A 24,818-nucleotide genomic window follows, 5' to 3' on the forward strand; every position below is an offset into this window, starting at 1 on the left:
AGGCACTCACTTGTTACTTTTCAATGTTTTACTTTGCCAGAAATCTCTTCAATCTGAGCCGGTGAATACCGCCTTGGGTCGGCATAAAATTAAAGCCAAGGTCAAGGGAGACAGAGTCTACAAATAGACCAAAAAAAAAACGCAAGTGACATCATTAGAGGGAAAAAAGCCAACATATTGCACAAAGATCAAAGGCAAAAAAAGAAAAACATGTTTGGTTAGCACTGGGCATTTCATGTGCTTGCGAGGCGCGTCCATCCATCCACACCACACTTCTTAACCATGCTATTCCAAACCGATGACACGTCCAGCTTCAGCGCGGACAGGGCGCAGAGCGCTGATCCCACACAGATCCCACAATCCTAGACCCCGCGCCAACTCTCCTCTCTGGGAAGGAAGGCGGCGTCCCCCCCGCCCCCCCCCCCCCCCCCCGCCCAGGGCGACTGTGCAATAAAGCAGCTTCTCCAATCTCTTCGTCCAATAAGAAATATTGGTCCAAATAAGTAAGGACACAAATAAACACATAAAAGGGAAAGGGTGGGAGGAGGGGAAAGGGAAGTTCTCTCCCTTTCTTTTCAAATTTCCCGCACCCCTTTTCCTCCCCGCCTCCCCACGCCGCCTCCACTTTCAGCAGCAGCTCCGGAGCCCGACCACGCACGGCAGGGCGGTCCGGGAGAGCGTCTTTGGAAAAGGAGGCGGGCCTGGCCCGATGAATAACTCGGTGTCCGATTTCTCCTGCCTGCGGTGGTGGTTCCTCCTCCGCTGGGTTGCTGGATTGCACACGCGGCCGGCCGCTCGGCCCTCGATTGCTCCGGCCTATCACCCTGGGATGCCGCCTGCCGCCGCCAGCGCCGCGGCTGTCGGGCTTGTGGGATCCGCGGCGGAGCGGGAGCCGGAGCCCGAGCCGTGGCCCGAGAGTTAGGGGGGCGGGTCGGCTCATTCCTGAGGTGGCAACTGAAGGCCGGAGGGCGAGAACCCGGGGCCGCCGGGCCCCTCAGGCTGAGGGATCGGACACTCGCAGCTCCTGAGGCGGCGGCGGCGGGAGCCGGTCAGAGGGGGCGGCCCCTGGCGGCGACGCCCCCAGCCCAGCCCCGCCGGCCCCGCTTCATCCCCAGCGGCTCTGAGGCGACTGGCTGGCGAGCCGCTCCCCCGGGTGGTTCCTCGTCCCCTCTCCCTCCCCCGGGAGAGACCCACACCTGAGCCCGGACCCACCCTCGGCCGGGGCACCCTGGAGCCGCCTCCCGGCCTGGGTCCCGCCCGCCGGCAGCAGGTGGGCAGCAGCGCCCGCGCGGCCCGCAGTGGGCGGCGGGGAAGGAGCTGAGCCGCGTCCGCGCCGCCTGCCGCGCGGGTCCCGGCCCCGCCGCGCGCGCCTCCGCCCCTTCCCGCAGGCAGGGCGCGCCGCCCCGCCGCCGCCGCCTCGTCCCCGCGGGGCACCATGGAGCTCTCCCCGGCGTCGGCAGGAGCCGCGGAGGCGCTGTCCTGGCCGGAGATGTTCCCGGGACTGGAGTCCGACTCGCCGCTCCCGCCGGAGGACCTGGACGCGGTCGTGCCGGTCGGCGGGGCCGTGGCTGGCGGCATGTTGGACCGGATCCTCCTGGAGTCGGTGTGTCAGCAGCAGAGCTGGGTCCGGGTGTACGGTAAGGACCGCAGGCCGGCGCCGAGGCTGGTGTGGCTTCCCTGCTCCGGCTGAAGCGCATCCCCCAGTCCCAGCCCCATCCCTCCTGGGTCCGTGTCCCACATCCCTTTTCGTTCTCGGGTGCATTTCTGACAAGTGTGTCCAGCCTGGCCCTTGGGGAGACACAGGTGACTCAGTGCGGTCTGTGGACCTGCTCGAGCACCTGCGGTGAGTTTAAGGTAGAGTTGGGCGACGCAGCCTGAATTCACAGGCGAACTGTCAAGGCATCTTCGCGAAGGTCTGACGGAACACACCGTGCAATCGAGTGAACGGCGTTTCATTGCTTCCTCTCGATGGAGGCGAGGCTGGAAACCAGGGCAGGGAAAAGCTCAGAGGATAAGATAACGGTGCAACAAAAGGAAAGAAACCCAAAATCTTTCTTTGGTGGCCACAGACTCACCTGTCACCTCTTTCTGCACCTCTCTCGCCAGAGACGCCTGCTTGGTACTCGCCCGGGGGGTGTGGGTTGTTTCAGTTGCACTGTGATTGCTGCTGCTCTCCGTGCAGTGGCTGGGATGCGACTCAGCAAGTTGAAAGTGATGAACACACTCAAACTTTCCCTTGCTGCTGCGCTCCCGGGAACCAGCTCTTTAATTAAAGCTGAGTGGGGGGATCCCACCAGGGTGAGCCTTGTGGCAGCTTTCGCACCAGGCTGGTTTTGGAAAACACTGGTAGCCCAGGAATTTCTAGCCCAGAAGGGTGGCCTTCCAGAATATTGGAGCGTCAAGGTGTTTAGGTCACACGAACACACCAGACATGAGAACGTGGCTGAGCCCAGGAAGGCCAGTTGGCAGCTCCTGGGACCAAACGCAATGCTAAGATGTTACCTGCAGTCATGGGCGTCTAAGCCTATAGGGATCGAGTACATCAGGTTTTCTTCCTTCATCCTCCCAACAGGGTATGTGTTTACTCTTCAAGAGTGACCACGACTTGCAAGTTGTTTCTCTAGATAGTTCAGTTGATTTAAAGACGTGGAGTCTGTCACTATCAGCAAGATCACAGAACTCGGAGTCCAGAGATTTGAGTTTTTGTCTCATTTCTGCCCGTAAGGTGGCTGTGTGACTTGGAGCAGATCAGGTTTCTCTTTTAACCTCTGATTCCTCATCTGTACAATGAGTGGATTGGATTCAGTCATCTCTTACTGACCCTTCCCGCTCTAAAAATCCAGCAGTTCTCACAACCGGTTCTTAAGGGTATATGTATGTACCGCTTTGTGTATTGCTTGGTGCTTATCAGTGTTTCTTGATGTTATTCCAATTAACTGAAATAATCAAAGCCAAAAAGTGGGAGATGAGGCAGGGTCACCCAGTTCATTCTCAGCAGATTAAAAACTGTGGTGCCTGAGTTTCCATCCACTTAGCTGAGAGCTTATAGCAAAGGTTGATGAGACTCTGAATTAGAGTATACATTGTGGTTACAACATTTTCCCATTCTGTCTTTCCTGTCTTACACCCTTCCTTGGCATATTGTTCTTATTTACTGTTTAGAAATACTACTTTCTTGCCTCTAAAGCATCTCATCCTGGATACTAGCTTTTCCGTCTTTAGTTTCATGTAAATATTCCCCAACTCTGAATGACTCTTTGCTTTCCCGTGTTCTTAGGTAGTTTTTAAGTTGCCTGTTGTCTAACTCTTTGAAAAGCTTTGAAGTAACATTAATAAAATGTGGAAAATCAATTTGGAAAACACTAGTTCATTTTGGGTTTCTTGTTTACTTGTTTGTTTTGGGTGTTCAAAATCCTGATTGTTTTGGAATATCTAGGTTCTTCTACACAGTTTAAAGAGACTTTGGTGAGCGTAGTCTAATGTTTTTTAAAGAAATCCAGAAACTGGGAAACCTAGTCGAGAGTATACAACTAGGGGTTGAGAACCTGGGTTTTCATTCTGGCTTTGCCACAAATTGGTTGTCTAACTTTGGACAAGTAATTTTAACTCCGTGGGTCTAAGTTTCTACGTAAAATGTGGAATCTGGAGTAATTGGTATCTATGGTCCATTTTAGCTTAAAGTTGTCTGATTCGATGGCTTCCCCTATTATTTTACCTACAACTTGGCCTACCGATTCCAGCCAGCCGCTTGGGGCCAGCCATCAACCAAACCTTTTAATGCATTTAACTCATGATTATCAGGGGATCCTGGGGAAACACTTTTATCCAACGAGCTGAGTTTTGAAAGAAGGAATGTTGAGGGCAGATGTATATTTGTTTGGAATGTTTTCACCAGATAGGAGGATGGGCATGGGAGTCTTGCTCAAGGCTAGCTCATTCACTTTTGAGACTTAACCTAAAATAGCCTTGTGGGTTTTAAGATAGGATGCAAAATAGGGATCTGTGTTAAGTGCTGCTGGCTTCTGGCTGTGGTTCACAGCCTCGGCAACACACTTGTGTTTGAAATCAGTACACAAACAAGCAACAACAAAAGTGCCCTCCTCCCCCAAGAATATCTTAACAGAAACTTTTAGAAACAATATTTTATTAGTTTGTCTCACAAAATTGGAAGGTTAGGCACTATTTTGAGTTTGCTGTCGATAGGTCTCGATCTTTGGCGCACACACACACATCTATCTACCTGCCTACCTACATACCTATCTCTCCAGAGTTTTGTGCATTGCTATGATGGGAAAACTTTTTTGGAATATGTTCAGAGTTTTATAATGGATGGATCTATATTTAGAACACGAAGAAATGCGTATCTTTGAGACAGAGCTAAGAGAAAACATTTATGCTGTCCTATCATCCTTCATTTTATTTTAGTTGTAAAATGTTTCATTTATTCTATTCCAGTATTACAATAAGTTATGCCCGTGGCCTGTCAAGACTGTAAATTTTTGTTTATCTTTGTATTCTTGCCTTGCCTCCCCTCCTGTGTGTCCAGCAGATTTGGTATTGGTACCTTGCTCACAGTAAGTCAGCGTTTGTTGAATGTTGATCCATCTATGCTTTGACCATCCAGAGCTCAACCTGACTGATTGTATGGGTGGCAGAGTAGCTTAAACAAAGGCATGCCACAAACAGCTAAATATGGATGCAGAATCCAAGAGCATCAAATGCAGAACATTTTTCAGATATTTATAGCCTCAAAGCGAAGTCAATTGGCTGAAAAAGCTCAGCAGCCTAGCAAAAGGAAACGGGAGCGGCAGAGCCAGCCTCACTGTCTGTGCTTTCTGGTAAACAATGAGAACATTAAAATTAACTACTTTACCATGAATGGATGGCCAGTGTGGGACACCCTTTGGGAGAGATTTAAGAGACCAGCCTCTCACAGTGCCTGCACTACAGCTCAGCATCCAGCAGTACAACAGGTCTACGAGCGTATGCACAGATGTGCTTTTGGATAGTTAGTGGGGAAATACAGTTATCAAATCAAGCAATCACCAAGAAATCCTATAGTTTTTAATTTTAATAGTATCAGTAGGACTTATCTAAAATATTCAGTTAATAAAATGAATAACATCAATATTACTGCTTACCATTGGGCTAATATATAGCTTATCGTTTACTGATGACTGAGAGGGACCTGCTGGAAAATTTCTAAAGGCCGATACTGTTTCAGCAAGCAGAAGAGAAAAGGAATTAATTGTACTGCATCAAATACCATAAAATTCTAGAAATGTGGCAGTGGGAATTTGGTAAGAATTTCTCATGAACTGGGTATGTGTTGACCGGGGCAAAAGTCTTATCCTTTGTAGTAAATAACATTGTATATACTTCAAGACAAAGGAGATGTATTTTGTTACATTTTTAGAGACTATGTCTCTATATTTACTTAAAATGTTGCAAGCAGTAACAAGTCCAGGAAGTTTTTTCATTTTGGTCCAGTATGAATTAGAGGTGACTAACTGGCCTTATGCAGAATGTTCTTAACATAGTTGACTTTGAATATTCTCAGAAAATCACTGATACTTGCATGTCTTAAATATGTACCCCATGATTCCTGTTTTGTTTTAATGTGTAAATGGATTATATTGTTCAGGCCAAACTAAAAGTTTTGTGTGCTCTAGCTAATAGCTTGCTAGAAGAAAATCAATGAATGTGTATCCTATACATCCCAAACCATGTTCATGTAACTTAAGTGTTTTAATTTCCTCAAATAATGTTAATTGAACTTCTACAAATGAGTGTTAATACTTCAGGAATTCTTGGGACCTGTAGCTTGAATTCACTACTTAGGATGTGGCCTTGACTTTGAATGTTGACACAATTTCCCATGATCTCCAAACACATTTTACACACATTAGGAGTAGACAGTTCTTCACTGAAATAAGAGAGAAGTTCCAGGAATGCCTAGGCTGATACTGTTTGTTTTAAACCATATTGATTTCAAATAGCGCCCACCCCCTTTTTTCTTCCTTTGAGAGAGAATTTGTAAGTCCCATTTAAATCATATGTTTTATTAATGTTTACAGATTAAGGGCAATTCCCTTTCTAACCTAGTATTTAGTATTTTTCTATCCTTTATCATGTCGATGTATTGCTATTTCCTTTTCAAAGAATGAAAACACTTTTTGAAGAATGAAACTATATATCCACAATCTCTTTTCCAAAACCATTTGGACCAGAGTGTTTCAGAATTCAAGACTTTTTGATTTTTAGCAAATAGAGTATAGTGACATCAGTGATAGCAGTAGGACTTACCTAAAATATTCAGTTAATAACCCCTTACTGGGGCCTGGAGCAGCACCCAGGAATCCTCCTTGTTAATCTTTCTGCAGTTAAACAAATGAATATTCCCACTGAGTGTGCTATAAGACCATAAATAGTGTTATGGCAGTGCAGGTCCGATTTTACTGCTAAAGAAGTTATGAAAAAAAAGTTTTCAGAACACTTTGGATTTAGGAATTGCAGGTATGGAACTGAGGACCTGTACAAATTTTCTGATGTGAAAAATATGACGTTCTACAACACACCTATTTATTTGAGAACAGTTTGTTTGCGAGGATTGCCTTTATTTTTTTTTCAGATAAATTCAGTGCATGTACTTTAAAAATGTTGTACAGTGTATCCTATTATGTTGAATGGAATAAATTTCTCTGATTTGCTAAGGAAAAGAAGGGATTCACGTGACAAAGAAAGTAGGCTTTACTGAAATTACTAAGGAAATGGTGGTAAGGCAGTGGTTTCTAATGCTTTGTTTCATTAGAAAGACGAGGTAAGTTGAAGCAGAGGGTTTATATAATTGTTCTTTGCAGGTTGCTGTCTTCAGTAGCACAAAGTGATTTGATCACCTTTTAAGTAGGTGAACCACAGAAAAGCATTCAACTAATGACTGAGTTAATCCAGAAAAAATTCAGCTGTCTGCTCCCTTGTCCCTCCCTATTGGAATAACTTTTAAACAACCAGGGAGATGTTTGGTCTTGTTAACCAGGAAGAGGAGTTTGAAGGGTGCTGAGGGCACTGCTGCAACTGCTTCACCATGTCTGGGCAGACGGATAATTGCTCTCTGATGTTTGCAAAAACACCTTTCTTCCCAAAGGCTATCAAATGCTTCTCAAGACCTGTAGGTAGAGTATCCTTTACAAATTTAATGTAGCTTATTTTCTAGTGAGAAGGCAGCCATCAGGAAACACAGGATATGGAAATGGTAGGGAAAGAAACAAGAAAAAAGATATCCAGAGATGCAGAACAGTAGTATTAGTGGGTATACTACACACAAAAGAAATAAAAATTGAGCCCTTGAAGGCATGACAGAACTTCATTTGCTAGGCTGTGATGCAGAAGTTATCCTCTTCCTTATCTTTCCAGCAGGGTTCAGATGTTGGGAGTCTGAGTTTTACCTTCCCTTACCAAGTGTTGGTTACATTAATTAGTTGTCTATGTCTACTTTGCTCATCAGCGTCCAATTTAGATTCTGATTTCATTCTTATTCCTTTATAAATTGTCTTTGGCCTTGCTCAAATTCTATCCATAGGGTGTCATTTTTAGTAGGCTTTTTGAAAGTACCCCCAACCCCACTCCTGAGCCTAGGAGATTGGGAAACCTTGGAGACACTGTTTGGGAGAGTGAAAATTTAGAGAGGAAAATATTTAACATAATGCAACAAAAAATTCAGAAGAATGGTGTGGAAAGTTAAAAAGAAACTTTGAAGTTGACAGTCCTAAATGCTTTTTTTTTTTTTTTTAAACCTTTGTTTCCTCATTAAGGAAACTGGCTCAGGAAGTTTAGCTTATTCCCAAAATGGTAGACAAATTCCAGTTTGGCCGGATTAGAACTCTTAACCTCAGATTCCTCAGCCTCCTGTTTTAGCTTCTAGGTCTTACTGTTTACCCTTAGGGAGATGGCCTTTCAAAGCTGGAGGTCAGAACACTCCACAGTGAGAAATACCAGATTGTTAGTTTCACAGTCTTTAAGGGAAATGCTGGAAGTACCATTACCTAGGTAACAGAAAACAAAAATGTACAAAACATCCAGAAAGTAGGAGGATGAGAATACTCTCATAGTGATCCATCTGAGGTAGACTAGAGGACAGATCAGATATTTTCATCTCTGTTTTCCTAAATTCTTTATGCATGAATTCTATGTTCTGCGGTTGGAAGTGATGTTTGAAAGAAATTTGAATGTTTCATTTTTGATGCTTAGAACCCTGGAAAATACCTAATACTTTTCTATCTTTCCTTTTGATTTCTAAGCTCTCTGATTCATGTCATTGAAAAATTAATACCCTTTTTTCTAATTATGAATATAATCTCTGCTTAATGTAAAGGATTTGAATTACAAGAAAATTAAACTCCCCTGTAAATCCACATCTCAGAGGTAACTATTCTTTAAATTTTTTTGTGTTTTATTCCAGTTTTTTTCTGTGTACAAATGTACTTTTTTTGTACATATTTGGTATCATGCTGCATGTATTTTACATCCTGCCTTTTTCTAAAGGGTATTTTATGCTTTTGAAAATGTTTAAAATTTTAAAAATATATTTTGTTTTTAAATTTGACTTTCAAAATAGGTAATATATTTTCCTCTTTCAAAATTCAAAAGGTATGAAAGGGTGTCCATGAGGTCTCCCTCACCCCTTCTCCCTCGCCCCTTACTTGCCACACAGCACTCTACACAATCAATGTGTGACATTCTTGTGTATCCTTCCATACCTATTCCATGTACACAGAAGCAGATAAATAGATAAGTAAAATCTCTGTCAAGGGTGAGGTCCAAGAGACGTAGTTAAAAAAAAATACTGTCATGTATTTTGGAAGGTTAATGAAATCGCTGGGGGAGACCTGCAAAGGAGGTTGGCTGGGAGTTGTAGTATCTGGAGCCAGTTGTGAGTTGCTTTCTATCTGAACTGATATAATTTTTACTGGGCATCTGCTCTCTTCTTCTTTTTGTCATAAATGATAACCCATTATAGGAACTGATCTGCACCTTGTGTTACCCCTCTTTCACATTCCCCCTTCTTCACACACACTTATTAATACATCTTGCATGTATTTTCCCGTCAATCTATAACGCAGTTCCTCATTCTTCTTATGGCTGCATAATGCCAGGATAAATCATAACTTATTTAAGCATTTTCCAAGTTAGGCTGGTATAAGTGATGGTACAGTGAATAATCTCGAATATAAGCTGTTTTGCGTGTGTATGTCTATAAGAAAAAAATGTGGAATTGCTAGGTCAAAGATATTCCAAAATTGCTCTTCTCAGGGGTTGTACCTTAATATATTTCACAAGCAGAGTGTGAGAGTGCCTCAGTCTCCTCACGGAGGGAATTATCAAGATGTTTTGAATCTGACAATCTAAAAGACAAAAAATAATCTTAGTTTAATTTTAATTTTGTATATTTCTTACATTAAGTGTGAATATCTTACAAAGCCATTTAAATATGTCCTTTACTGTGAACGGTACATATCTTTTGCCCATTTTTAATAGGTTGGATCTTTTTTATTTTCTTTTTTTTTTTTAAACTTTTTATTGGGGAATATTGGGAACAGTGTGTTTCTCCAGGGCCCATCAGCTCCAAGTCGTTGTCCTTCAATCTAGTTGTGGAGGGCGCAGCTCACTGGCCCATGTGGGAATCAAACCGGCAACCCTGTTGTTCAGAGCTTGCGCTCCAACCAACTGAGCCATCCAGCCTCCCTGGATCTTTTTCTTACTGATTTATAGGAATTCTTAGTATGTTAAGTAACGAGCCCTTTATCTGCCATGAGTTGCCAGTATTCTTCCTTTGTCTTTTTTCCTCCTCTATGAAGAAATTATTTTTATGCGGTTGAATGTATCAGTCTTTTCTTTTATGACTTTTCGGTTTTATGTCATAGTTAGAATGGCCTTTCATATTCTGAGGTTATAAATGCTCCCATGATTTGTCTAGTACTTCATTTTTACCTCTTTGCATTTAAATCTTTGATCCATTTGAAATTCATCCTGGCATAAGGTATGAGATACGGGTACGATTTCATTTTTAGAAAGATAGCTTTTCAGTTGTCCTAACATCATTTGTTGAATAATCCATTTTTTCCCCACCCATTCAAGATGACTTCTTTATCCTTTACCAAATTGCCATTTGTATTTTAGTTTATTTCAAGATTTTCTACTCTGTTTTATTGGTCTGTCTATGTTCATATGCCAGTATCACACTATTTTACTACCGAGCCTTTATAATATGAAAATATAGTTTGTTAATGACTCTATCATAATTTATCTAACCATTATCCTACTTTATACATTAACATTTTAGACATTAACTTTAGACATTAGCATTTAGACATTAGCATTTTTCAAAATTTTTATGTTAACAGTCCACTGATTATCTTTGTGCACAAGTCTTTGAATTGAACTTCTGATGTTTTTCCTTAGGCTGAATTCCTAGAAGAGTATGTTTTTAAAGGCATGAGACTTACTGCCAAATTGGTGTGACCTTCCTGGAAAGCAATTCGTGCTACAAGTATATGAAAGAATGGCTCACAATTTTAAGCTCTACTTCTATGTTACAACTTTCAACATATTGAAATATGTTTATGTAGATTTCACATAGTGCCTTTAAACATTATTTAGCTCATATTAAATGTCCTCAAAATTCTAATGCTAATAAGACTGCCCTTCAAAAACTGAGTTGCTTTTCCAGTGGTACTCCTTTTGATTAATGGCATATTTCCAAGTGAATGAGAAAAGGGCATGAGTATAGAGTCAAAACAGTTGGTCTGTTAAAGGTCAAATCCATGACCATGGTCTTATTTATACTATGTTAGACTCTCCAACTGAAATAACCTGACACAGACGTATAATGCTTTTAGATACTCTAAGAAGAACCTAGTTGGTGGCTTTCATCTCAGCTGTTCATGTCCTCTTTCTGCTCTTTGTTTGTCAGAGTATTAAGAAGGAATTGCCATTCATGGAAGTTTTTCTGGTTTGAACACTGGTTCACTTAACTTTAGCTAGATGAATGACTGAGGTGTATACCTTATAGAGTACTGTGTTAATGACTGAGTTTTTAGCCTGGAGTCGATTTAGGTATGTTATAGGTAAGATTATGATAATGTCAAACAAAGCCAAATTCAAAGAATGGCGATAAGAACTAATATCAATGACAAAAGTATTAATAATTAAAAATCTTCAGAAAAAAAGGACAGGAATAGGAATTGGACTCTGAAAAATCATGGTTTATATAGACCATTAACCAGCTAACCGTATTTTCTTTTTTTAAGGACTTTGTATTTTTGGAACAGATTTATAATCATAGCAAAATTGAGCAGAACGTACAGAGATTTCCCATGTCCCCACACATGCATAGCTTCCCCCATTTTCAACATTTCCAACAAGAGTGGCACATTTATTACAGTTGATGAACCTAATTAACATGTCATTATTACCCAGTCTATAATTTGCATCAGGGTTTACTCTTGATGGTGTACATTCTATGGGTTTTGACAAATGTCTAATGACATGTATCCACCACTATAGTATGTCATATAGAATATTTCCACTTCCTTAAAATTCCTCTGTGCTCTTGTCTATTCATATCTCTCCCCACCCTCTGCCCTATACCCCCTGGCAACCACTGATATTTTTACTGCTTCCATAGTTTTGCCTTTTCCAGAATGTTGTATACTTGGAATCGCACCCAAACTTTCTTTTACCAGTTACTGTTTTGTTTCGTATGTAATACATACTCATAAGCTTGCCTTGTTAAATCAGAAAATAGCAGACTTATAAAGGAAAAAAGTAGTTTAACTTTTAACAACGATATAGAGTAGTTTGAGAGTGAAGAAAAAAATCCAGTATCCAGTTAATATTGTGAAGGTTTGTAGGAAATTTTGTTTGAACTAAATTTGGGAAGGATATAATGTGTAAATATTTTGCTTTCATATATTCCTTAGGCTGACTGTGTATCGTGTTTCCCCCAAAATAAGACTGGGTCTTATATTAAGGTGTGCTCCGAAACACGCGTTAGGGCTTATATTCAGGAGATGTCATCCTGAAAAATCATGCTAGGGTTTATTTTCCGGTTAGGTCTTATTTTCTAGGAAACACAGTATTTATAAATTTCAAGAATACCCCTGAGAAAACCCAAAGCCTTTCTAGTGCATGTTCCTGTTTAGAAATGGACCAGTTTTATCCAAGTGGATGGTGATTAGTCTATAGCAACAGACAGACCTTGAAAAGGATGGCCAGTATCATAGCTGCCAACTAACAAAAGACATGTTTCAGTATCTAAAAAATTACTACCTTTAGTATTTTCTCATTTCATAAAAACTTCATAGTAGTTTTTCTTTTTACAGAAATGAAGATTTATGTGCTAATTTCAGATCTAGCTTGATAACATGGTTAAGAAAAAAATAGTATCATATGTGGTGATTCCTACTAATATAGAAAGATATTCCAGAGGATTTGATATGGCCATATTTCCTGCGGTTTTGTTCAGGTCAGAAAGTCCTAAGTAATTCTTTTGCAAGTACACCCTAAAGCAGTTTAAGAAGAAATTTTAAGTTATTTGCACTTAAGGTTGTGTTTTTGACAAGGTAACGTATAATGAATGATCCTTGTAGCTTATATCCAAATTTTATTTTTTATGACTGAGTAATATTCCATTGTAAGTGTATGCCACATTTGTTTATCCATTAATGTGTCAGTGGACACTGGGTTGTTTCCACCTTTTGGTTATTGCGATGCTGCTGAACATTGCTGTGCAAATATCACCTAGCTGTCAGTTCTTTTGGATACATACCTAGGAGTGGAATGGCTGGGGCTTACACTGGTTCTGTGTTTAACCTTTTGAGAAACCACCAAATTTTTCCGCAGCATCTGCACCTTTTTACATTCCTACCGGCAATACACAAGGGTTCTAACTTCTCAACATTCTTGCCCATGCTTCTTATTTTCCATCCTTTTTGATTATAACAATCCTGGTACGTGTGAAGTGGTATCTCATTGTGATTTTGATTTGCATTTCCCTCGTGGATTAGTGATGCTGAGCATCTTTTCATGTATTTAATGGCCATTTATATATTTTCTTTGGAGAAATATCTATTCAAGTTCTTTCATATTAATTTTTGGTAGATATGTTCATATTTTTCAAATTGTCAGTGACAGTGTTAATTATCCTATATATTAATCTTAACTCTAATAACAGTGACAATCATGAGCATAATTATAACAACAGCAATGACAAAGTAACTTTTTGGGTGCTTACTATATTAGCCAGGCATAGTTCTAGATGCTTTTATGCCTATTAATTTATTTAATCTTCGTAACTACTCTATGACGTAAATACTATTATTGTTCTCATTTTATAGCTAAGGAATCAGAGGCATAGAGATAGAAAAGAACTTGCACAAGACTATACAGCAAGTAAGTGGCTAATGGGGGATTTGAATCCAGGCAGTTCACTCTTGACTTGGCTCTTAAGTGCTGGAGAATTTGGCTTCTCACATGTAAAAAATACAAATGCTTATTATAAAAAGCACTCAGTGTGATGTTTGTTCATTTGAACCCTGAAGCTGTAGTTTACGTATGTGTTTTATACAGCACTATAACTATAAAATAATGACATTGGATCTGCTGGATATGCTTTGGATGTCATGATGTTATTGAACATCTTCACAGAGTTGTTCAAGTTCTATTAACTGTAGACAACATGAGAAAGCTGTGTGTGGGTGAGTGGTGTGAATACGTCTATATTTAAAAAGATTAGACAAAGTCTGTTAGCTGTCTAATATTTATGTATTTTTAGCGGTAATACAAAATATGAAAATAGGTTTTTTTCCCCTATGATATGCCTTTGTAGACCTCTTATTTATTTTTAATCAATCCAGTGATAATACCAAAATTTAAGAGACCACACAATCTTAAGAACCATGAGCTATATTCATCTGGGACATAGGCTTCATTTATTCCAGGATTTACATTTCAAGCACTCTCCACTTTATTATTTGTAATCCTAAAGAGACTCTACTTTTATAGAAGCAGGTAAACCCAAACAATGATTGCAGCTTGACCATGTAACAGACATTTTAGGGTACTCACAGAATTCACAGTTTTTCCTAAAAGCCCGGGAACATGGCTTCTTGGTGGGCGTGAAATTTAGACTCAGATCGTCAATTTTATGCAAAAAGTCTGCTGAGATTTTGACTGGGGTTGTGTTGAATCTGTAGATCAATTTGGGAGAGGATTGTCGTTTTAACAATATTAAGTCTGTCCATCCAGGAACACAGTACATTTCTCTCTGTATTTGTCCTCTTTACTTTCTTTCTACAAAGCTTTCAGTGTACTCGTCTTGAACATATTTTCTTTGATTTACCCCTACGTATTTCACAATTTTTGATGATACTGTGCATTATATGATTTAAAAAAAATTAATTTTCAATCATTTGTTGTTAGTGTATAGAACTACTGTAGATTTGTTGCCTTTTTTGTTTTGTATCTTGCAAACTTGCTAAATTCACTTGTTATTTCTAGTGTGTTTTTTGTAGATTCTATTGGCTTTTCTATGTAGAGAATCAACTACATTGTCTAGAGATAAAGACAGTTTTACATCTTTTCCAATCAGGATGCTTTTTTTTTTTTTTTTTTTTTTTTCCACTTTTTCTTGCCTGATTGCATTGGCTAGAACCTTCAGGATAGTGTTTAATAGAAGTGGTGAGAGAAGACATCCTTCCCTTCTTCCTGATCTTAGGGTGAAAACTTTGAGTCTTTTACCATTTAAGTGTGATGTTAGCGTTAGGGCTTTTTGTTTGTTTTGCTTTTGTTTTTTACATGCCCCTTGAAAATTTGAAGACATTCCCTTATATTCCTACTTTCTTGAGTGATTTTTTATCTTTTAAAATCAGGAATGGTGTTGAATTTTCATCTAAATGCATTTTTTGCATCTATTCAGATGATCATATGGTTTCTTTTCTAGTCTGTTAATATTAATTACATTGATTTTAGAGTCTTAAACCAATTTGCCATCCTGGCATAAATCATACTTGGTCATGATGTATTATTACCCTTTTTATTGTTGTTTAGTTTGATTTGATTTGCTAAAATTATGTTAAAGAGTTTTGCATCTATATCCATGGAGGAATGTTTGTTTCTAGTTTTCTTGTGATATCTATTTGGCTTTGGTTTCAGAGTGTGCTGACAATATAGTCTGCATTGTAAAGTATTCCTTTCTTTTTAAATTTTCTGGAAGAGTTTGTGTAGAATTGATATTATTTCTTTGAGGTATATTTGGTACAGTTTATCAGAGAAGCTATCTAGACCTGGACTTTTCTTTGTAGTAAGATTTTTCACTTCAAGTCCAATTTCTTTTTTAGATATAGGGCCATTTAGGCTGTTCATTTCTTCTTGATGAGCTTTTGTTCTTTGTGTCTTGAAGGGTTGGGTTCATTTTGTCTAAGTTGTCAAATGTAACAGCATAAAATTGTTTATAATATTTTCATATCTTTTTAATATCTTTAGAATCTTTAAAGATGTTACCCCTTTCATTTCTGATGTTATAAGTTTCTGTCTTCCCTATTTTATCCCCCATCAGTCTGGTTTAGGTTTATCAATTTTATTGATCTGAGAATCAGCTTTTGGCGTCATTGTTTTTTTCCTATTTCTTTTATTTTTCTTTCTTCCTTCCCTCCTTTCTTTCTTTCAAAATTGCATTGATTTCTGTTCTAATCTTTATTATTTCCTTTCCTCTGTCTCCTTTGGGTTTCATTTGTTGTTCCTTTTCTAATTTATCAATGTAGAAGCTGATACCATTGATTTGAGATCTTTTTTCTTTTCTAAGAAAGGCATTGTTTGTGCTATAAATGTTCTTAGTACTGCATTAGTTGCGTACCACAAATATTTTGTGTTTTCATTTTCATTCAGCTCAAAATCATTTCTTGTTTCTCTTTTGGTATCTTTTTTGGCACATGGGCCATCTAGAAGTGTCTAATATAGTTTCCAGATATTTGAGGATTTTCTAGATATCTTTTTATTGCTGATTTCTTATTTATGGTCAAGGATATACTTTGTATGATTCAAATCCCTTTAAATTTACTGAGATTTGTTTTATGGCCTGAATATAGTATGCACGTAAAAGAAATGAGCATTTTGCTATTGTGAAATGGAATGTTTTATTACTGTCTGTTAGGTCCAGTTGGTTGATAGTGTTGTGCAAATCTTCTATATTCTTTCTGATTTTCTATCCATTATTGAGAGAGATTTGTTGAAGTCTTGGCTATAATTGTGGATTTGTATTTCCCCCTGCTGATCTATCAGGTTTTGCTTCATGTGCTTTGAAGCTTTGTTATTAGGAGCATAAACATTTTAATGTATTATGTCCTGATGAAGACATAACAGCCCTGTTACAAAGGTAAGATAAGTATGGTTCTCATTTTGTAGCTCCATAGCATATATTGAAGGATACTTTTTAAGACCTTGGAATGACACTATTTTGTGTTTTCAAAGATCGAAATAGTCTCTTTAACTTTTTCTAACAGAGTTAACTGGAAACCTTTGAGTAATAAAGTAGCTGATACTACTGTAAATAGTAATCTTTTTGATGTTTTGACCCAAGTAACTTTTGGGGCTACCATCTCAATCAGGTTCAACTTTTGAGATGAACTGAACTCTAATCCATTCTGTTTAAACATTGTATGATGTTTTCATAATTTAGTTAAAAACGCCCTTAAATATACCTTCCAAATAACTAGTACACCTGTATTTTTAAAATAAAGTTACTTATATTTAAAAATAAAGTATACCTTGAGTGAAGGAAATAGCAAGATCTTATAAATAAAACACAATTATGATTTGGAATATGATACTTTCAAGTTCTTTTACTGTATTACAGAGAGTCAGAGCAGGATCCCAGTTACTTTCTTTCCCCAGTTTTTCACAAATTACCTGTTTCTTAATACATTTTGAAGTTTTTCAGCTGAGTGTCATCAAACTTACTGTTTTCTAGTTTCTGAGACCTACCCTAACCGCTTTATGAAAATCAATATAATATTTTCTTTATATAAGGTCACCTTCAGAAGTTTTGTGAATAAATTTTTTCCAATTTCCTTTTAATGTTCTTTAAAAAAAAAGTGTTTTGTTCACTAAGGGATTAAAAACATATTTGTGTAGCTCTTGGTCGTGTATGATATGCATTTCCTTTCCTTTTCCTCCTAGCAACTTTGTGAAATAAATAGGGTTAGAAGTGAAGAAACTGAGTCTGAAGCAGGTTGTGACTTGCTCAGAGTTAAAGACTCCAGTCCAGTGTTCGATCTACTTTCTACTAATAGAAATCAAGTAGTTCTGCTTTCTCTTTGTCATTTGTCGTCATTACACTCTTTCCCCTGAAAACCTAGACTTATTTCTGCTTTGTTCATGTTTCTCTGTATACAGCTTAAACAAAAAACTAAACAAAACAAAAGAAGAAACAAATAAAAAACCCTGTCTTGCTTTTTCATCTTTAGCATTTTTCACTAACCTCACTTCATTTTTGGTTTTAGTTTTCCGGATACTGTTTTTCATTTCTGGGTTTCTTTGGAAGCTTTTAGGGATAGATGTTCTTTAAAAGCTAAGCCTGGCTCTAGGGCTGCCTGGTTTTTATTTGTGGTACTCTGTACCTTGAAAACAAAGGGCACCTTAAGTCTTCTCAAAGGAGCATGAAATCTATGGAGCTGACTCCTGTTGTTACCTGCTGAGAAAAATCAGTGACCGAATGTGCCACCAACCTGAGGCTCATGGAATGCTCATCTGAATGGTTTTGGAATTTTAGGTGAGTGTGACACGTTAGTGTGCTTTATCGGCAATCCTACTTTTGTCTGGTATAAGAAGAAATAGGCAAGTATGGGATTGTTCATTTGATTTATAAAGCCAACATCTGTATTGAAAAAAATTGAGTATTTTTGGAGGCACTTTAAGTCAAAAAGAAAATGGTGCTGTCTGCTTTAACTATGCTTCAGTCAAAAATGGAGAAAATGAAATTGCCATGGCCGTTTCCTTAAATAATGTTTTCAGGTCTTCAGGAATGAAGACTGTAGTAGGAATGGAATAAAAATGATTGGATGTCAAAAATGACGCGAGCAGTCATTTATCTGTTTGCATCCTAGCACGTCATCTTAATGTTATCCTGGAAGAAAATAATCAAAACGAATGATTCATGAACTGACTGTACTGTTTGTTAAAGGCAAGTATCTTTGTGGTGCATGAGAAACCTATATCGGAAAGCTAGGATTTGTAGAACCAGTAAAGTTTTATTTATTTTTCGGTATATCTTGTAATATATAAAATTATAACCAGGATGCGTGTAGTTTTGGCATAAAGGAAGAATTAACGATACGGGTTTGTCAAGTTTTATAGTCTAGCTGTCCATCATAAAATGAATCTGTAATATTTAATTTCCATTTCTTTGCTCACACACCACTCTGGAACATTTAATTGTATATTATTTAAAGTTTATTTTTATTTTTAGATCTTAGCCAAGTTGACCTGCGGCTAGTAGTAATAAATACCAAGGATGTTATTATAATCTGTGGATAGAGAATGCTAGAATTTCATGATCACATATAACATTGGTGCCAAATTCAACCTGTCACCCAGTGATATTAAAAATGAGTTCCTCAGACCATCTACGTAAGAATCGTTGGGAACGCGTCTTAAAAATACAGATCCCTGGACCCCTTCCTATCTCCCACCAATCAAAATCTCTGAGAATTGTGCCTAGGATTTAAATTTTAACAAGCATCCAAGTAATTTGAATGCACGTAAAAATCTGAGCTATTTCACAGAAGATTCAACATGTTATACATACTGCTCTCTTGTTTAAGATGATTCAATTAGGAGATCTTTAAAAACAGAGAAGAACAAGGATGTCTATTTTCAATTTAAGAATCAAATATGTTACATGCCTTAAACTTACACAGTGATGTATGTTAATTACATCTCAATAAAACTAAAGTAAATTTTTTTTTTATTACCTGGGGAGGGGGAAGACTCAGTTAGATTTGTAGAGGTTTAAAACAAAACTAACATAATTGTAGTGTGTCATTTATTCGTTTCTCCTGAAGATGCAACTTGGACTTGAATTTTATAATTCAGGGCGTTGATCATCTAATGTTTGTTTAAGCAGTGTAGAAAGTACTGTAAGGCTTTTAAAGACTTATTGGGCTAAAGAAACACAGGTAAGCTCCACATTCAACTTGCCGTCTGGTCCTGACTCCACTACACTCGTACTCTCTCACTCCTAGAGTTCTTCCACGTCAGGTTTTCCAAAATTGCCCTTGATTTAAAATACAAAAACAGAAAGGAGGGGAAAATTTTTTGAGGTTTCTTATTCCACGCTGTATGAAATTTGGTATGTGTTATGACATGTTTATCTATGTCAGAATTTTCAAAAAATGCCCCCTCCAAAGGAAATACCCAGAACTCCGTAAAATGAAGTAGATCTGCTCTGGCCACATCCCCTGGGCACATCTCCTGGGCATTCTCGGGTCTTGAGTATAAAAGTTGAAAACCTCTGGAAGGAGAGGTAGTTGATATTTATTAAATTATGAATAGGGAGAGGAAGGGAGCGTGAAGGGCTGTCAAAGCTGCTCAGTCCTTAGAGCAGTGGTTCTCCACCGGGGCAGTTTTGCCCCCTTGGGGGCATTTGGCAACATGTGGAGACAGCTTTGGTTGTCACATCTGGGGTTGTGGTTGGGGAGCCACTGCTGTCTAGTAGTGGGGGTCAGAGTGCTGCTAAACATCCTACATTGCACGGGACAACATCTTACAACAAAGAATTATCCTGCCTAAAGTGTCAGGGTTGAGAAGCCCTGCCCTACTGAAACAAGTTTTCCAAAATGTGATTTGATTTATAGCCCATATTCTGAAATACAACTTGGTCTACGGACCATATTCTCTATAAATAGGAGCTCAGTGAACAACATGCAAATGTTTTTGTAAATGAGTAGCTGGGTAAACTGTCGTGATGTTCCTGTTAGGTTATTCTTTCATTAGGGCGTTTCTTTTCAGAGATTTTGACTAAACAGAAGTTTTCTTTCATTAGCTTTAGAAAAATCTTTATTAAGAAAATATGTTATTTATATTTTATGTATGAAAACCTGTCAGAGGTGCACAGTATGAGACAATAGCATCTGTCTTAGAACTGCCCTCCCCACATTGGGGTGGTTCTCTTTTATTTTATGACCAGCTTTTATCAGCCAATATGACTTTTTTTTTAAAAGGTCACTTTTATTGAAGTGGGTTGACTTTTTTAAAGTGGGAATATTTCTAGTTGTAAAATCTCCTCTCTCTACACACTTGTTTCTATTAATGCAGCATCATTTTAATTCAGTATTAAGGACGTGCTATAGAGAGATGACAAAAAACCTAAGTTTGTAATATTATGTTTTAGTCTTTGAGAAGTCATCTCCTACCCTCCTTAAGTCTTTCCTAACAGCCAGTCGTAAGAAATATCCTGGGAGATTTGGCGCCAAAACATTAATTAGAGAAACTACATTAAGGAAGTTCTGGTCACCCAAAATGCTTCCTTCAGCCTTATTTCTTCTTTAGTGGGTACATAGCATTTTAGCCCATTGCTATGGCATTATATATTTAGTAAGTGTACCACATTTCAGATTGTGCTTTATATTTCAGGGGAAACTGAAGTATGTGGTGAGGATTATTGAAACTATATTCTTGCTACCATATATAAAAGTTTTTCCCTATTTTTCATCATCAGACATTGGTACGTGGTATCTCTTCATGTGCAATGTATAATATATACTTATTAACTTGGGTCAGTTAGGAAGCTAATAAAATGCATGGAGTTTTTCATTAATCTTGTAGAAAATCTAGTACCTCGACACTTTATATGATGTAGAAAACAACAACTAGTTATAATTTCACCCGGTTTACGGTCAGTCACAGTGGTTAACACAGGCTTTACCTAATGTTTATTGTTTTATTTCAGCATTGAAGTGGTGGAAATGATTTCATTACATAGAAACAGATGGAATTTGAAAAGAAAAATTTTACATGCAATAGAATGCATTATCATCCCAGTTTATGTGACATTTGCTAGTTTAGTGTATATATTCAGAGTACTTTTGAGTTTATAGTGGGTGGAAACTGTCACCTGTATCTGGTTACTGTGATATTTAAGGTAAGGTCCCAAAGAACTATTTATATTATGATAACCCATGTTTCAATTTATTCCTCACTCTTTGGTGATTTCTAGTGTATTGCCATTATGAACTCGACCCCTTGTCTTTTATAAATAAAATGTAAATTTGGAGGCCAAAACTAGAAACATGATTTTTACCTCTGTTCTATTTGAACAAAGCAGTACAAAATTATATAGTCAGCTGTATTACACATTGAATACTTATTAAGAATACTTATAAGGGAAGCTGAAATGTTTAAGTTGATCATAATATTCCAGGTTTTTATTTATTGAGTTATAATTTAAATACAGTAAATTTTATCCCTTTCATGTGTACAATTCTATGAAGTTTGATAAGTATGGACAGTCATGTAAACTCCCTTCACAATCAAGATAGAGACTATTTCCATCATCCCAGAAGGCAGCCTCATGCCTCTTTATGGTCAGTCCCCCTTTCCCAGTCCTGATTTTTGTCCCTATACTTGTAACTTTTCCAGAGTGTCATATAAATGTGTTCATAGAGTATGTGTCTGAATGTGCTTCCCTTTTAAAACAATAATATTCTAGTATATATATAGACACGTTTTGTTGACCCATTTCTCCATCAGTGGACACTTGGGTTGCTTCCACCTTTTGACTATTGTGAGTAACGCTGCCATGAACATGGTTGTAAACGTATTTGTTTGAGCCCCTTCATTCAATTCATTTGGGTATTTACCCAGAAGTGGAATTGCATGATCATATATTTATTTTATGTTTGATTTTTCGAGGAACCACCATACTGTTTTCCACAGTGGCTCTACCATTTTACATTCTCACCAGCAATGGACAAGAATTTCAATTTTTCCACATCCATTCCAGCACTTGTTATTTCCATTTTTTTAAATAATAGCCTTCTAATGTGTGTGAAGTGGTATCTCATTGTGGTTTTAATGCCACAAGTTATTTATTTTTCTTTGCAATATGAAAAATGTCTCAAAGTATCTTATTTTGTTTTGCTTTTGAAATTAAGAACTTACATTATTTTTCAAAAGAATAGCAATAAACTTTCCTGTATTCTGATAATGTATATGATGTTCTAACCAGCGTAAAAGTGGTTTGCCCTAGGTTTCCTGCTCTCTCATATATAGTAACTGGGCCTGTCGAACAAGATTAGAACAAACGACTAAAGAATTTGTTCTGTGCTTTAGTAGTTATTTTCCAGTTCCTCCTTCTCAAACGCTCCCAGCATACACATGTGCATCCTTTTCTTGGTAGTATCTTATTCACTAGTTTTTAAAAAGCTGTGATTCTAGTTCTATTACCAAACAAATGATTTTTCTCACATCTCTTCTACCCCTAGTGCAAAGTTTTACTGTGATTAGTCATTCCACATAGACATCCCATGACTTTCCCCATAGGAGTCATTCCAGAGACATCCCGAAGTTCTCAGGTCTATGTAGTCTTGTGAGTTAGAGCCACAAAGACATTGGATTGGGTCAAGAATAGTCTCCCTATCACAGCGAAAAAAAATATAACAACATTTAAAATTTTCTATCATAGTAGTTTGCTGTTAACAACTATGTATGAAAAGTACTGTAGCACTATATTGAAAAGTAGTGATATATGATGTTACATTTTAGACTAATTGAGCAAAGTATCTTTTTTTTTTTTTTTTTAAGATTTTATTGAGGAAGGGGAACAGGACTTTATTGGGTAACAGTGTGTAATTCCAGGATTTTTTCCAAGTCAAGTTGTTGTCCTTTCAATCATAGTGGAGGGCACAGCTCAGCTCCAGGTCCAGTTGCCGTTGCTAGTTGCAGGGGGTGCAGTCCACCATCCCTTGCGGGAGTCCAACCGGCAACCTTGTGGTTGAGAGGATGTGCTCCAACCAACTGAGCCATCCGGGAGCTCAGCGGCAGCTCAGCTCATGGTGCCATGTTCAATCTTAGTTTCAGGGGGCAGAGCCCACCATCCGTTGCAGGACTCGAGGAATCGAACCAGCAACCTTGTGGTTGAGAGCCCACTGGCCCATGTGGGAATCTAACCGGCAGCCTTCGGAGTTAGGAGCACGGAGCTCCAACTGCCCCGAGCAAAGCATCTTGAATATTTCCAATTAAAAAAGGTATTCTTGAATTAGGAGACTTCATTTTTCATAAATTGTATGGTGGTGATGAGAGAAATTACATTGTTGATACAGTTGTACATTTTTTAGCCAGTTGTCTGGTACTTGAGCAGCTACTAAAGGACTAAGGCTTGGTGCTAAGTATCGTAGGGGATTCAGATTATTCTAATAACCAATGCTTTATAGTCATGACTATGTGTTAGATACTTTTTAGGCCCTCAGAATTTGTTACTCAAGTGGTTTTTACAACCACCAGATCCTGTAGTCCTCATTTTGCAGATGAGAAAACTGAGTCACAGGGAAGGTAGATATCTTGGCCAAGGTCACAAAGCTGATGGTGGAGTTTCTGTTTGAACCATTTGAAGATGGTATGGCTCCAGAACCTGTGCTCCAAACCTGTGCTCTACACTAGAAAGTAGAAGATGTGGTTCCTGCTCTTGAATAACCTATAGTCTAGTCGATGTGGTAAGTCTTTAACCCATGCAGAGATATATAATATACATTTTTAAAGGTTGTAGACTGTAAATACATGCTATTAGTAGAAAGATGGGTCCAGTTAGTTAATAAGATTGGCATAACAGGGTAGAATCAAAATTCCATAGTCCAGTGGTATTGCTACGGGGTGGGCTTTGCACTGTGCTTGGACACTCTGAGTAAGATGGAAAGAAATACCACTCTTTTAGGAAGGACTTTTTCGTTCATTTAAAAACAATTTTTTTTTTGGCCACATACATGTAGTTGAATAGTTTATTAATATTCTCTCACTTGTTTTTGAAATCTGTTTAAATAAAAATATTGGAAAGCTTCAAGAGTAAGTATATCTTACAACCCAGCTGCCCTTTAAAGGATTTCTACTTGCATTACCCTTCTTCATAATCCATGGGAGATGGTGGGGAGAGGGAAGAGAAGAAGGGAACAGTTCCAGTCATTCAGTCCCCGTAAATGACCTTAGTTAACTTGGAGGAATGCTTCAGATCTGTGCTCAGGAACAGGGTGTGTCATGCATTGCCCAGCATGCTGTCATGTGCCGTCTGCTGCCTCACGGTCTGAGTAAAACTGACTCAGTGCTTTGATGGAGGCCTGGCCTTCAGTACAAGAGAAGCAGACATTAGAGCAGATCGAGCATGAAGACTGCTTTTCATTCTTTGGTTCTTCATTTCATGGCTGCTTTTTCCCTCAGTCATGCTATGACCCTCACATTGTAGGTTGAGTCTACTCTGATTAATTTTATTTCCAGAATGTGTCACTGATAGGAGGGTATAGTAGTTTGAAAACAGAGTCTTATCACAGGTTATTAATAATTTTAAAGTAACTTTCCTTCCAACAATCATTGTTATCCAGTACTTAATGATGGTATGTTTAAGTATGTTTTAAGTTGAGCGTTTTCTCTTGGCTTTGAATTATTGTTCATTTTTAGTGAGATCTACAGCCTTTTATAAATTCGGCAGCATGAAAAAAAAGTTTTCTCCTCTGAAAGGGGAGCATTCAAAGGCATAAGGAAGTGGTAGTCCCTTTTTTCCT

The 24,818-nt window shown here is 38.4% G+C and overlaps 1 protein-coding gene across 4 annotated transcripts in view; it reads left to right on the plus strand.

The window, feature by feature from the left end:
- The first annotated feature begins 843 nt into the window (after positions 1 to 843).
- Positions 844 to 24,818, plus strand: part of RASAL2 (RAS protein activator like 2) — a 263,171-nt gene continuing 239,196 nt past the window's right edge. For all 4 annotated transcript variants that reach the window (XM_019729474.3, XM_019729562.3, XM_074322349.2 and 1 more), the window contains exon 1: positions 844 to 1,637. In XM_019729474.3, the coding sequence (XP_019585033.1) occupies positions 1,436 to 1,637 (202 nt within the window). In that variant the 5' untranslated portion in view covers positions 844 to 1,435. The remainder of the gene's footprint in view (positions 1,638 to 24,818) is intronic.

This window comes from Rhinolophus sinicus, chromosome 11 (genome assembly GCF_057876585.1).
Source record: "Rhinolophus sinicus isolate RSI-liver-muscle chromosome 11, RSI-T2T, whole genome shotgun sequence".
Lineage (NCBI taxonomy): Eukaryota > Metazoa > Chordata > Mammalia > Chiroptera > Rhinolophidae > Rhinolophus > Rhinolophus sinicus.